Genomic DNA, 15,937 nt, shown 5'->3' with positions numbered 1-15,937 from the left:
TCCTGACACTATGAGATGTGTGTTTGGTGAAAATTGAAAAAAGAATTTACCAGCTATGGTCAGATTCTGGAATTCCTTATCAAGAGAGGTTGATTTACTGTATTTCAATATTTTTCAAACTTGGCAGTTTTAAGATGTGTGGACCTCAGCTCCCAGAATTCTCCAGCCAGCATGAAATACATAAAATCCATACATAAAATTCCAAAGCATGCTGTTGGGGAATTGTGGGCATTGAAATTGATTCATTTTAAAGTTTCCAAGTTTGAAAAACACTACTTCACTTTTATATAAATTGATGTTTTACACATTTAACTCCTTTATTTTTTCTGCTGTGCTATGTTTGTAACTTGCATTTTAATGTTAATATTATTTTAACTAAGCTATTTTATTTTTATATATATTTCAATTATTTAAAATTAAAATTTTAAATTATTAAGAAAATGTAAAAGGTAAAATTATTTCTGATGTTACACTTTTATTTTGAATTTTACTGTTATTATCTTAGATACATTTACAGAAAGATAAGAGTACATGTGTAAACTGAATAATAAACGGCATAAGGAATAACAACACTAAAAAAACTTTTTTTCAGTTTAAGAACTGTGTATTATCAACAATTACATCCAATTTTACGGGCAGGAAAATGTTGACTATAGTTTTATTCTAAAGATTCTGTTGAATTTTTAAAAAACCAAACATACACCCAAGCAGATTGCCTTTAAACTTTGTTCGTACTTATATTTATTGAAAATGACCCTGAGCATTTCTCTGATCTGAATTAAATTTCTTCCTTTTCAGTCATTGTATTTGGGTATTTTATTCTAATAATTATATTCACTGCTGGTGTGTTGTGGCCCTTGGCTACAATAAAAATTGACCAGCTGATTAAAAAGCAACACTTCAGCATAATAAACACTTTCCAGTCTGAAAGTGACAGTTGTATTTATTCTGGAATATCAGCAAGACATCCTTTAGACTTTTTGATAGTTCTGAGAAAACAGAAATGATCGTGACAAATCAGAAGTACAGTATACAGCCTGATGACTGTAAGCTGTGACTAAAATTCCAGGAGAATGAAAAAACACAATGGCTAAAGTTTAAGGGACAAAAGCGCTATATTTTCATATAAAGGGGGACAAAGGATTGATGGATTCAACTTCTGCAGGTGTGCATCTGTTTCTTGTGAATAGCCAAGAGGTCCCAGGAATTATCTTCATTGTGATGACAAAGCAAAGAGATGGAAAGAGAAATGCACATAATCTAGGAATAAATGTAAAATCAATTTGAATATTCATTTGCGAAGAACAAATATATAATATGGAAAAGGAATTCATAACAGGTAGGTTGATCATTCATGGTCTTTCTCATACATTTAGCCCAGGGGTGGGTTCTACTTACCTTTACTACTGATTCGCAACAGGAAGTTTCTGCGCATGCGCAGATCGCGGATGACGACATCCGGGGCGGTGGGCGGGGCTTCCTGCTGGTTTTACTACCGGTTCTTGCAAACCGGTCCGAACCGGGGGCAACCCACCACTGATTTAGCCCACGACTGTAGTTATGTTTCACCCTGCATAAGTTTCTAACCCACATAGATCTGTTGTTTTTCTGGAAAAATATATCTGGTTTTAAATGTGTTTAGTGGCCCTTTGAAGGAACAACAGAACCTTGTTTTTAAAAAATAGACTAGCACTCTCTTCATAAAAAAAAGTTTATCTAAAGCATGAAAGGGGACTGCATACTACCAGCTATTTGTTACCAGTTTGGTAAAAAATCACTGATCTTCTGATAAGGGGCTTTACTTAGCCTTGCTAGTTAATAGTTTCATTACCTTGTGCAGCTGGTGGATAATTTTGCTTACTGCAAGATGAGGGGCAGATTTCAAAACCCGTTGCTACCGGTTTGCTTGTGGGTGCACTCACTCGCAAGTGTGCGCACAATTCTGCACATGCACAGAAGCATCTGGGTGAGTGGGCGGAGCCTTCGGCCACCACCGCTACCGGTTCACCCGATCCAGGACGAACCGATAGCAATCCACCACCGAGACAGACCTATATCCCATTTTTTGTTGCCATGAACCTCGGGTCAAATCTGGGCTTCATGGTCAAATCAGGACCTTTTTGTTTTTTATTTTAATGGCAGTTGTAGGGGATGAGCATTGTTGTTATAGGTGAGCCAGTCCCAATATTGCACAAATTCTCCTTGGTCATTCACCAGCTCTGCTGGAGATGTGGAGAGAGATCTCCTTCATCCACTTGTGCTGCGCTGATGCTTATGTCCAGCTGACCCCTCTAGAACATTTTTATTTCATGCTCAGATTCTGATCAAACTTTTCCATGCAGATGTAAATATAATTCTGGAGATTGTAACATTCTCTCTGATGTACGGACTGCCATATTTGAAATGGTGGCTAAACCAGGGGTGGGATTCAGCCAGTTCACACCACTTTGGGAGAACCAGTAGTTAACTTTCTGAGCAGTTTGGTGAACTGGTTGTTGGAAGAAATCATTAGGGCAGAGAACCGGTTGTTAAATTACTTGAATCCCACCACTGGGCTAAACCCTTTCACTCTAGATACCCATCCATAGTCACCCAACCCTGTCCCATTTTACATTAAAAATGCAGTTAGTGGGGTATTTTTTTCTGTTGGCAAGTGACTCTTAAGTGTGAGAAGAAATGAAACTGGAGAATTCACAAGTTGTTGACCTTTAATTGTAAGCACAGAACACGCCTCATTGTTGAGACTCTCTAAAATTTGGTCATGGGGGGCAGTGCAAAGCATGTATCAACATTATTTTCTGCCGTCTAGAGCAGGGGTCCCCAACCTCCAGGCCATGGCCAACTATTGGGCCTTAAGCCATTTGGAACTGGGCCGCAGAAGTGACAGGCGAGCATATGTGCATGCTCCATTTGCTTGAGCAGTGAGCATGTGTTCCCACCACTCACGTAAATGAAGTTGCATGTGCGCAGATGCTTCTCGGCTGCTCATGCAGAATCATTCCCTCTCCCCTTCCTGTTGGTCTGGAAACCTAGAAAGATTGGGGAACTCTATAGGACAGGAAGAATGTACGTGAAAGCAGATATGAGGTAGACTCCTAAGGTAGTGGTCTGAATTCTTAGGCTAGCAAATTGAGAACAGAGAGAAGAACTTACGATCCTATGCCACAGTCAATTCTACAGAACCCTCTCCTGTCCAGGAACATTACAGATCCCAATTGCCAGTATTAATTGTAGTATCCCTGTCACAGGTTGAGCACATTCAATAACATTTTTAATGGACCTTTGAAACTGCTATTCTTTATGTCTCCCTATTTTTTAATATATTTTTTAGAATTATTGCAGAGTCAATTATTCTATCTTCAGGCCACAAAAATGCAACAAACCAATGTAACCTAAAAACAAAAGGCACATGGTCATGACACAATGCGAATCCTGCCTTTGTGTACTTGTATCCCAACATCTGACATGATTCATGTTTTGTCTCTTGCCCTCTTCCATCCACTGTGGACACTGATACTTGAGTGTCTCTTGGGACTTACTAGACTCTTTTCAGGTCTATCTCAATACTCAATTATTTCTCCAAACATGGGGACTTTCTGACTCTCTTCTGCAAAGAAAAGAGGCCAGAAGATGGAGCCAGAGACAATATTCCTCCTGGTTTAATTCAAACTGAAACTGAAAAACAGTAAGAGGTTATGGCTTTTCCATGTTTGGATTCTGGCCTTCCCTCCTGGACTGGAAAAAATTGTTCTTAATAATGCAAAGCCAAAGAAATCAAAGTTCAACTGAACCATAACTGACTAAAATTTAGGTCCAGAATTTCTTTTCAGTGCCAAGATTTGGATCTGGATTGTGCAATACAGTAAGTGTGCTTATACTTCTGAGCATGGATAGCATTCTTTTCTTATCTATCAGCCATTCCAGAATATCTGGAATTATGGCCCGAACTTCCACTTCAGGGTAATTTTCAGCACTTGGTAAGTATACAATCTCCCTTCTAATCATGACTTATCTCTTTTATAAAGCAATTGTAGACATATCTGAATTTTCTAGAAGACATATGTGATTAGGAAGGTGATCAATCACTTATATTGAGCCAGTTTCTATTAATGAGAATAGAGGCAAGTTTTTAGATTTACATGGTGCTCTTCACTAGACTTGATTAATCAGGGTCAGTTCTTTAGTTGACAGTCAATAATTTGCTCCTTCTAAGTAGAACAAGTCTTTTTAAAAAAGAAACAAAGTGTTTTCTCTCAGTAGTGGAAGACAATGTTATTGTAACTCCGCAGTATCTAAGGAATCTTGAAACCAGATTGTCAACAGAAAACAGATGTGCAACTGGCTAGCCTTAATTCAGTAATTTCTTATCAAATGTCCACCATTCTAGGCCACTTCTTTTCTCTGGGTCATGTTTCTTACAAACATAGTTTACTATTAGCACCACCTCTTGGTAGTTATTAAAACATTATACTATGTCTTTCAAGTCTCTTAAGCGTTGTTCACTTTACTGTAAAGTACCTGAGGGAAGACTGAAAGCTGATGAAGCATTAATAGCTTTGGCAAGAGAATGTTTAGTAACCAGCTAAAGACAGAGGCACAGTATTTACATTGCCGATACCAGAATGCAGAGGGAAAGCCTAAGTAGCTAATTTAATCATTCCTTCTGTGAGGCTATATGTTCTACCGTGTACATTCTATATTGCCTTACTTTGAAAAAGATAAGGCAGCCACTACTATTAAAGGATTTCAGATCCTATTACATGCTGCAAAGGTATGGTCATACTACATATTACAAATACAGACCTACAATTATTATGTGCTTATAAATTATGAACCACTGGGGAGGGAGGTTGAAATTCAAGTGGCGCCACAACATAACTTATGAAGAAATCATACTCAGTGGTCACATGCTCTGCATCTAGAAAATCCAAATTCAGTCTTAACCAAATTGAGCTAGAAAATTCTGGATAGCTACCACCAGACAATATATTGTATAGAATATATTGGTCTAATTGGGTTAGGAATGCTGTTATATACTAATCATTTCCAGGGAGTGAAGGAATATATTTTGATTATCAACAGCATTTTCCCACTAGGACTCTGTGGGCGTATATGAATTTTCATTGGAATTACAGTCTAGTGCAAAGTGTTTAAAGAACTGCCTTCTACCCACATTGAGGTCCTGATTTTAGGACAGCAGTGGTAGTTAATGAAATGTGAAGTTTGGATCTGAAAAAACTATTGGATCCATGGAACAGTTCACTGGAAAATTCTAGTGCTTCAAAGAGATAAATGGAACTTATGACAGAGCATGGAAAGCATCTTGCAAAGGAGAATCATCCAGAATGACATGATCAAAGCTGAAGCATAGCACTATAAGCACTGCTTTCCTTATTTTCCTTACCTTGTTCTGCTGTTCCTCATTCTTCCAAATCATAGGCAGGCATGAGATGGTTACTTGGAACAATTCCTACCACATTGTTCAGCTCTCCGACCCACCAACCGTACATGTTATATTCCTGGAAAGAAAGCATCAGTAGCACTCATGAAATAATGGAGTATAGGGACTTGATGGATAGGGGTAAGATTTCTGTCTCTGGCACAGATCATTTTATGCATACTTCTTTCCACCACCTGTCTTTTTAATAGAATTTTTAAAATTTTTAAATAGGCCAAAATATTATCCATTTCCATATATATTGTCTAAATATGGGGATAATAGAATAACAAAGTTGGAAGGGACCTTGGAGGTCTTCTAGTCCAACAACCTGCTTAGGCAGGAAGCCCTACACCACTTCAGACAAATGGTTATCCAACATCTTAAAAATTTCCAGTGTTGGAGCATTCACAACTTCTGGAGGCAAGTTGTTCCACTAATTAATTGTTCTAACTGTCAGGAAATTTCTCCTTAGTTCTAAGTTGCTTCTCTCCTTGATTAGTTTCCATCCATTGCTTCTTGTCCTACCTTCAGGTGCTTTGGAGAATAGCTTGACTCCCTCTTCTTTGTGGCAGCCCCTGAGATATTGGAACACTGCTATCATGTCTCCCTTAGTCCTTCTTTTCATTAAACTAGACATACCCAGTTCCTGCAACTGTTCTTCATATGTTTTAGCCTCCAGAACCCAAATCATCTTTGTTGCACTTCTCTGCACTCTTTCTAGAGTCTCCACATCTTTTTTACATTGTGATGACCAAATGGATGGGAAAAAATCATGTCAAAGGGTTGTTTGGATTGTGTATTGCTTTTACTGCCAGAACTCCCTAAGAGGCTTACTGGAGAATGATTTTTCTAGGCTTTCTCCTCAGGTCTGAAATAAACTAACCAATGATATTTTAACAATTTTTAGTACCTTTGAATCAGCATTGCCTTCTGGCAATTGTCTGGACTCATCCTACAGTTTTTGTGGAAAACTGTATTTTCTATGAAATTTCCAAAAATGGTTTGCCATTGCCTGTTTCCTAGAGCTGAGAGAGAATGACTGGCTGAAAGTCATCTGGCTGCTATGGGCCAAAGGATTAGAACTCATGTTCTCCTGGTTTCTAGCCTGGTGTCTTAACCATTAGGTCAAACTGGCTTTCTAGGTTATGATTTACACAACAGCAAACATAAATTCCTTCAAAGGGAATATAACAGGAATGATATCACCAGAGTTAGTTTTAGCCATGGCCTCCAGCCCAAGTCCATTTATATGTAGTCAACTTTATATATCAGATTCAGAAGCATATATTTGGAAATTTTCATTTTAGAAAAAAAGGGCAATTCTTCAAATAATAAAAGAGCAAAATGGAATAAGTTTACATTACCACCAGATGCATAAATAATGCTTTTCTTAGAGCATAGTACTGCAAGTTATTGTCCTGTATAGATAAAATTATCTGCACACAGAGTAAGCATGTTAGGGAAACAGTGTAAACCAGACTACACCCTGATATATTAGTTTTCTATGAGAAAAGAATTTTTCAGAAATCCAACCATACATTCCTCCACCTGCAGGCTAAAAGAACAGAATGTAAAATCATATATACTGTTCTATGGCCAAAGTCCCAAATAAAGAAATACTCTATTTGTGATGGCCTTTTCATCTGTGGCATTTTTACCACTGGATTTCTTCCTGCCTGTGAGAATATATTCCTAAAAATTGCTGGTTAATGGTGAAATTATGCTGCTCTGCAATTTGCTCCTTGAATAGCTACAATGATATTTGACATAATGGTCAATATGAGAGTTCATCTGAGTATGTTCAGAGGGTTTTCTCTTCAGATCCATCTCCCTCATACAGGTAGTACAAATGAAACACCAAAAGAAAAGGAAGTTTCCACACAAGTTTTATTTCACCAGTCACTAGCATAAACATTATGGGTTGTTTCTAGGCATCTATGTTCGTCACTTGTTGATTCATAACATGGCAACCAACTTGGCAAATGAGTCATTACAGATTAATTGGCACAGATACGCACATCTTTCATCTCACCTGATGTTCTTTCAGGCATGATGGTTTTCAGCTAAGTCTATTCGCACATTCTACTCCAGTCACCAGACTTTAATCATGAACCAACCCATGTGTGTGTAAGTGAAATCCAAGATTGGAGGAAGTCGCAGAGAAAAGGTAACGGCACTATATGGCTGGATGGCAAAGCAAAGATTAAGACCCAATCCATTTTCCATACATTGCCTTGGCCCGAGCACCGTGAGGTATTTTAAAACAATTTCAGCTTTGATGGATTGCTGGGGAGCTGGCGATTGCTCATAATCAAGAAAGGAAGAATGGAATGCAAATGAGCACAAGCCGAGAACCATCGGCACTGGTGCTTTATTTCCCTGCACTGTGCCAAAAAGAATTAAAACAACATTAAACTCCCAGCAATAATGTTTAAGCTCTCGTTTCCAAGTGCCAAATTGCACCGCTCTGGATCATACAGATGTTCGTTAATTATGCTAATTTTTATTAAACTATTAAAATGGAGGAAGTTGCACTGGCAGAGCCCCGGCCCGAGGTGAACCCTGTCTTGCGTCTGGAGGTGCTTATTTGCCAGCTCCCCTTAATAAGCTGCTGATGCTGGAGGTTTGTGCTTTGCTTAGCGAGGGGAAAATTTTTGTGTGTGGGGGAGATGGAGAGGATTACTTCTTCAGCAGAAAACTGTCAAGGAAAAGTCTAGCACTGTTAGCGAGATCCGAGGCATTAGCAATCTGTTGTGTCCTTACCATAAGGGGCAGATGAGGCAATGTTCTAGAGTGCTCCCATTCAAGGAACTCTAAGGAAGCCAGTTCTGTTGGCCTCTTTTTGTGAAATCTGGTGCCTCCTGGAGTCTCTGCCTCATGTAGTGTTGATCAGGGCTGATAAAATTACCTCTGTCTTCTTCTAAGTCAGGCAGAAAGACCACTTACTTTCTCTGGCAACTGGCCACCCATATTAACTTAAGACAGTGCGGTGGAGGTGGCCAATTTTCACTTCTAGCAAATGTAGCTCAAATTCTCCACCCTCTCAATGTGGCTTTAATAGTGCATCAAGATCAAAACAGAGTATTGAGAAATCATCTCCCTCCCTCATAGAGGGAGGAAGGAAGAATAGAAGTCAGCAAAAATATTGAGAAGCAGTACCAAATGGCTGGCTCAGTCTACTATTTACATTTTGCAGTATGTCCACGAATGGTACTATATTCATGGCATTATGAAAATTATGGCAACTGAGCTCTGCTCAGAGTGCTGTATTAGATTGCTTTTAAAGGAAGGCTCAGAATTATATTACTCCTGCATCCTTATGAGGAATTGTAATCCCAACAGTTGCGTAAAGTTTCAGCTCTTTGTTAATTTTGGAAGTCCTTGCTGTAGGAAGTTCAGCAACAATGAGCAGACCTATTGTTGTGCAGATCCCCCCCTCTCCCCCTTCTTTTCATAATCACTTAAAAAAGCATTCGGTAGGAAAGATTATGTGACTTTAATGTGTTAATTGTTTTGAATGGTGATACAGTCTGAAAAGAAGAACAAGGGCTTTGGGAAGTGTATGAAACAGAATTCTTGCTCACATCCTTTCCTTGAGGCAGTAAATCCTGATCAAAAGACCTCACTCCCAGATTTATTTTTAGGAAAGGAGAGAAAAAGAGTAACTTTGAAGCCATTACATAAATTTACAGATTGCATAATCAAATTGAGGGATAAGAAAAAAGAGAAGGAAAAATGTTATATTTTGGCTCCGAGACAGGACTACATGCATTTTCATCTACCCTGAGTATATAGAAGAATGAGAGAGTATATTAGCAAGTGAACATTCAATTATCTCAAGATAAGCATAGCCCCAAGGTGATATACCCTCCAATTTAAAATAAATTCCAAAAACATGTAAGGAACGTAATAATTAAAAACACAATTTGTCTTAGCGAGCCCTGTGGACCTGAGTTTCTAAATTCCATGTGAGCATCAAAATGGGAAGGGCACATCTCTCTCTCTCTCTCTCTCTCTCTCTCTCTCTCTCTCTCTCTCTCTCTCTCTCTCTCCCTCTCCCCCCGCCCCCCCTATATTATTTCATACTGGAGTTCCACATGTGCAGACTTGGAAAAATTTATGTTGGTGAGACCAATCAATAAAATGACATCTAGAACTATAAGAAAAAGCATAGGATATGATCCAAAGTAAAAGATAATTGAGAAACATCATGGATAAAATATCCTTATCTTACAGACTTCCCTGTTACTATTTTACTGCTTTTCTACAGCATCCTGGGTGTCCTTTGCATATCTCCTGTCTCAATATCTGGACTCTCTCTTCCATGCCAGGAGAAAATGCCTTAGCAAGCAGGTAGCAGCGGGGGGTTGAAGGAGTGAGACTAGGAGGAAACAGCAGGCAGCTCTCATAAGCTGGAAAAGAGAATGAAGACCCCTGCTACAAAACTGCTTGCTTTTAATTTCCGTCTGCCCCCATCCCCACTGTTTCCCTATTTGTGAAACGTTCTGCATGATAGCTCAGCAACTACCCAGATGACCACTGAGATGTCCTTAAAGGGCAGGACAGATGCATTTTCAGAACTGCAGGCATACTTAGCTTCTATATAAATAAAACAGGTGCCAGGGCTCAAGTGTAAACTATCCTCGATTGACTGGGAAGCCTCTCTATACACACAGCTGCAGCTGTCTGTTGCAGTAATTCAATGGTCATGGGAACTCTGCTAATCTCCCTATACTCAGTCAGACTATGAATCTATCTATTCCATTGCTGTGCATTGTCAGTGGCAAATAGACCTTTCCAACAAGACTTCTTCTCTAGATTGCTTCCTGATATGAAAACTCTGGTTCTTATGATTTTCCACTGAGCTAACTCTCTGTAAACTTGCGTTGGTTAGGACTAGTTCAAATATTAGATACAGGCAAAAGAAAGTCATTATTTGAAGCAATGCTTTAATTGATGATAAATTGTTGTATTATATGCTTCTAACTCTCACAACTGGAAAGAACATTGTTTATCCTCTATTTTTTTCTAATCTAATTTCTTTGGAAGGATTCTATAGAGAGTTTCATATCAATAGTAAGTAGAGCTGAAACAAATGGTAAATGGATTTAATGCTAAAAGTTGGAATCAGTTGGATTCATACAACATGTTTAATGTTATTATTGAAGTAATCCATTTTGTGCAAAATTGGCAATAAGCTAACCAAATAGCCTTGGTTTACACTATACACTGAGCAATGAATAAGTTTAGAAAGTTGCGTGAATGCAGTTCTAGAGTTTTAATTGACCCAGAGAAGTATGTTATGCTATCTTGAATGCTCTTTAGGTCAGGCTACAGGCCCGGCATTGTGACTACAGCCATTTTCTGTTACTTTTTATTCCGTACTATTTGTAATATTCTTATTTCCCCTATCTTTTTCCATCTCCATATCTGCAATAGCATGTCTAACAAACCTGGAAACATAGAAGCAAAAAGAAGACAATTAAAGGTGAAAGTTGGACCACCGCAGACAAGATTCTTAAATCCAGGGACGGGAATCCCATGAGAATGAAACTCAAAGCGTAATAGCAGAAAAAAAGGAAAAACTTCCAACTCTCTCTTTTTCCCTTCCTCTCTTCTTACTTTTCCATGGTTTTTTTTTCTTTGTATTTTAAACTAATAAAAAAGTTAAAATGGAGAATGAAACTCAAAGTAACTCCACCTTAATCATGGAAAGTATATGTCGATCCGAAACATCAATTTGGCAGACATTTAAGATTCTGTTACATTACTCTACTAGCAATAAAGATGTTTCCATAAACCCAAGCAGTTCTGGTTTCTTCTTCCTAATCTCACAGGGCTTGACAACAACTATCTAGGATACTAAACGAGATACTTGTTGCCAGAACAAGGGCTTGCAGAGAGGCATTAAATTACGCTGTGGTGGCGAATTGGCTGCCTTCCATATAATATATGATTGGATTGATTACCTGACTATAGTCAGGTATGCTACTTCCTATAATCTTGAATATTTTTTTAAAGATATAGTCATCATAGAAACTTCTGCCTAAGAGCTGGGTGGAAGAGTTTGTACTGTATATGATTCTTACAGGTATGATAACTAACAAAAAGAATATTATTTACAGCATTTCAAGTTTAGTGACATACTGCAAGATTGTTGTTGATAAGAACTTACAACCAAGGAGTAGGAAATGTGGCTAGAGTAGAAAATAGTAACCAAACATCTGAAAGAATGTTTGAAAAGAAAAAAAACAATGCAAAGGTAAAGTGGAATTTAACAAATGCCTGCAATCAATGCTCTTAAAAACATTCTTCCCAAGATAAGTATGCACTGATCCTGTGGAAATTAAAAAACAGGCACAAAAATAAAATAAAAATAAAAATCAGCAAGCTCCCTCCTCTAACTTGTATTAAAATTAATCACATGACCTCCTGATGTCATCACATTGCATGGTTCATTTTGTTGATAATGTGATTGGAAGAAACATACAATGCAAACAGATCAGTTACATTTTATGATACATTAAGAAGAAGACAAGAAGAACTTAGCAAAGTGTACTCTGTGGATTAGCAGCTCTCTGTTCCAGTGCCTGATTCTGACTTCTATTTTAAGAGAAAGTAGCACGGCATATGATCAAAATTATTCTTTCTTTAGATACCTTGCATATTCTGTAACTGAACTTTGGCATTAAAAGTAGGTTCTGAGACTGATACATTCTAGTTCCCAATTAAGTCAGGGGAGAGATTACAAGCTTAGGAGCCTGTGCCTTTTCTCTGTAGTGTTATATTCTGGGGGGTTTTTTTGTGGGGGGGATAAAAGAGGAGCTGGCTCCACAGGCCATCTTGCCAATGCTGAGCTAGCACTATTTGCTCTTCAGCTCCACTTTAGCTCTAGTTACAGTCCAAGCTTCTCATAAACAACCCCAATCCTTCTTTGGTGATGCAGTTAATCAGCTCCAGTCACTCACAGAAGATCAATGGCGGGATGACGGATGTCTGAGGAGAAAAGCCAAAATCAATCACTGGCTTATCGGTATATGATTGCTTGGACCCATTATTAGTGCCCGAGTGTCGTACATTATTGTTAGTAAAATGGAGTCCTCTAATTCATAGGTGAGCTGTGACATGCATTATTGGAAGGTTATGTGACATAGAAGGGTTTTATATTGCGTCGCTGCAGACATCTGTTTACCTCAAAAATTGGCCCACGGCCATAAGCCAACTCAGAATAAAATTTAGGGCTTCTCATTGGAAACAAAGAAACCTGAGCTTGTTTGCTAATTTTTAGAAATTAAAGAAAGGTGGATTGTCTTCCCAGAACCCTCAATAACAGCCCCACTTTTCCTAGATATTTCCATGACATTCACATTTTTCAACAGGGAAACTTCACAGCTCCCTGTATTATATTCTTCTTGCAGTATTGCTCAATATCTCCCCGCTAAGATTGTAATGTCACTTTGCCCTATAGAAAGCTATAATATGATGCCAAGAAGCTGAATTTTTTCCCATTGAAATTTGTTATCTTTAATCTTAGAGTAGGTATGCTCAAAACAGATTTATCAATGAATCTTGAAACAGTGACATGGAAGTAGTAGATGAACTGAAAGTCTGGGTCTAATCCTGGAGCCAATAAAAGACCTCCACTTCTTAAATAATCTTTCCTTCTACTAGGCCAAATTAGCTACTTTCAGCAAATTACTGTATGGCATTGACATAATCTGACATCTTTTTTTTTTTTGTCAAGACCTTCCTTATCAGGTTATCTTCATTTAATCTCCAAGCATTCATGAAGCAATTTAAAGTCATCCTTAACTGCCTTGATATTAAAATAGTGTTTTCTCCCTTAAGTAAGTTATAGCAAGTTTGCTTGCTGTGGGCGCAATCTGATGGGCTCCACCCTTTGTTCATATAGTAGTTAAATAATATCTAATGGGTGGAAGTAGCCCAGCACCTATTAGCTACCTTAGATGATATGACCATGCTCCTTCCCCTCTGTTTCTTGTGCTGTCTTTCAATTATATTCTACTTTGGGCAGTGGAAAGATCTGCTTCTTTCAAACTGGGCTCTTCCCTTGAATTTTCCAGGCCTCAAATTGACCTTCAGCTTAAAAATCTGGGGCAGTTTAAACAACAATTGACCATTGACAGATTGTTGCTTTTTTGAGGGGGCGGGATTGTTACACAGTGAAACAGGATAGAGTGAGAGGCTGTTCTCTCTGTACTGCTAGATGCCTAATGTTCAGGCTGGTTTTGAATGTGGGTTTAGCACACTTCTGAAAAAGTACTAAATCCATATTCCAAAACAACCAACCTGATATCAAAATTCTTGCAGAAAACATTAGAATGTCATTAAAATGTCAGCCAATCTGTCAACCTACTCCCCAATCCCAGACCCACACTAGGGAGAGTGACTGGTAGATGTTTTCCCAATAGCTGATGATATCTGGTAGAATAAAGGGAAAATAAAGGGAAACAAGGTCTCTTGCCTTGGGCATGAGGTTAGATTAGAATCATTAGAAGACTTGAAGGTCTCTTTCTGCCCTAAGATTAGTGTTTACTAATTAGTGTATTATGAACAAATCCTATAGAGAATTTATAAACTGTTTACTAACTTAGTAACTTGTTAAATTTACATGGAAATAATTTATCTTGATTTCAACAGATTGTTTAGGAAGAATTTTTATGATGTTTGGTTTAGTAAACTAATTGGATGTAGATTAAATGATGGTTTGAAAGAAGAAATTAAAACTATTCAAAAAGATATCATTATCTTCTCACTTAATGAAGAACATTTCTGAATTAGATGCTTCAGAACTTTGCTCAAAATCTAGCACTTTTCAATATTTTTATCAATGATTTCCTAATTCTAGATTGATCAAAGATCAAAACTGAACATTGATGAGAGAAGACTCAAAGTACATAGAATTAGGTTACATATTTTATATTTATACAGATATTTTTCATAGAACAAAAGAAAATATGCTATGCAATAATTAATCATTATCAAATTAATCATTATCAAATGAGGCACCAAAGCTGCAAAAAGAAGTACATATGGACTTGGAGTTGGTTTACATCTATCTTAAATAAAGAAGTGTAACATAAAGGTAAAGGTTCTCCTCACACATATGTGTTAGTTGTTCCTGACTTTAGGGGGCGGTGCTCATCTCTGTTTTAAAGCCGAAGAGCCAGCGCTGTCAGAAGACGTCGCCATGATCATGTGGCCGGCATGACTAAATGCCAAAGGTGCATGGAACACTGTTACCTTCCCACCAAAGATGGTCCCTATTTTTCTACTTGCATTTTGAACCACTAGGTTGGCAGAAGCTGGGACAAGTAACGGGAGCTCACCCCATTACATGGGACTCGAACTACTGAACTACCAACCTTTCGATCAATAAGCTCAGCATCTTAGCCACTGAGCCACCGTGTCCTTAAGTGTAGATGATACAAATTGAAAGAGATAGACTAATACCTCAGAAGATTAAATCTAATATAATTCAAGTTAACTTTATAGAATAGTAAACTGGGATGAAACTAAAGATAAATAAGTGATATTTAGGAGGGAAACAAGAGTAACCACAACATAAAATGAACTAGAGGATGGGAGACACTCTGGCTTCACAAACAAAATATATGAACAAAACTTCAGGATTGTGACTTATCACAATTGGAAAACACATCAGTTATGAATTTATCTTCAAAAATGCTGGATTTTTTGACTATATTAGTAAACAATGGATTCTCATTTAATATAATTCAGTGTTTCCTTCTACTGGCTCAGCACAGATGAGTACAGAATCTAGTTCTTGGTGTTTATTTTAAAATAAGATATAGAGAAATAGAGATGGGTTCAGCAGAGATGGTATGTAGGAAAACTGAAATAAAAACCCAAGAGGAAATTAGATATGTTTTAACCTGCAGAAGAGAAAGGTTAGGGTTAGGGTTAAGGATCAGTGTTCTCTCTTGCCATTGAGTACACTGAATGTGCTTAAGTTATAGGATGAGGATTCAAACTGAACACTAGGTGAAGCTAATAGTAATTAAGGATACATTAGAACTATACACAAGAAACATTAGCCAAAAGGGTAATGGGCTCTAGCTTAGTGTAGATGTTTATATAGGATAAACAACATCTATTGTAGCTCAGCAATTCCAGGTTTCCTGAATAGATTGAACTATCAGCCTTTCTTAGCTGTTGTCTTAAAGATACATTGGACCAACTCCTACAATTTCAGCCAGCAAGGCGTAACTTTTAATCCAACTCGATAAGAGGTATACACTTCTTGGTCTATAAGCCCTATCTTTGACTATACAATATTGAATGCTGTCTTCGTTTTGCAGTGTAATATGGAAGAAAATTAATATAGGTTCTTTTTGTACTCAGGATTTGTCTAATCTTTGGGATCAGGGATTTAGTTACCCTTCCAGATCGGTATTCAATTTATTAGGACATGTGAGTGTTTGGCAGTCACTTACAGAAATGGAAGAACAGGGC

At 37.8% G+C, this 15,937-nt stretch overlaps 2 protein-coding genes across 4 annotated transcripts in view; one reads left to right on the top strand and one right to left on the bottom strand.

Annotated features, from left to right (window-relative positions):
• Positions 1 to 11,244, top strand: part of SNX11 (sorting nexin 11) — a 46,158-nt gene extending 34,914 nt beyond the window's left edge. The window contains exon 9 of the mRNA XM_087892077.1: positions 10,880 to 11,244. Within this exon, the coding sequence (XP_087748203.1) occupies positions 10,880 to 10,985 (106 nt within the window). The 3' untranslated portion in view covers positions 10,986 to 11,244. The remainder of the gene's footprint in view (positions 1 to 10,879) is intronic.
• SKAP1 (src kinase associated phosphoprotein 1) overlaps positions 716 to 15,937 on the bottom strand; it is a 443,107-nt gene continuing 427,885 nt past the window's right edge. For all 3 annotated transcript variants that reach the window (XM_034415558.3, XM_034415557.3, XM_087892076.1), the window contains 2 exons: positions 5,405 to 5,519; positions 716 to 1,260 (listed from right to left, as the gene is read on the bottom strand). In XM_034415558.3, the coding sequence (XP_034271449.1) occupies positions 5,421 to 5,519 (99 nt within the window). In that variant the 3' untranslated portion in view covers positions 716 to 1,260; positions 5,405 to 5,420. The remainder of the gene's footprint in view (positions 1,261 to 5,404; positions 5,520 to 15,937) is intronic.

Source organism: Pantherophis guttatus, chromosome 4 (genome assembly GCF_059756535.1).
Source record: "Pantherophis guttatus breed Tessera chromosome 4, ASM5975653v1, whole genome shotgun sequence".
NCBI classification, from domain to species: Eukaryota; Metazoa; Chordata; class Lepidosauria; order Squamata; family Colubridae; genus Pantherophis; species Pantherophis guttatus.
This window is presented reverse-complemented; position numbering and strand designations above follow the sequence as displayed.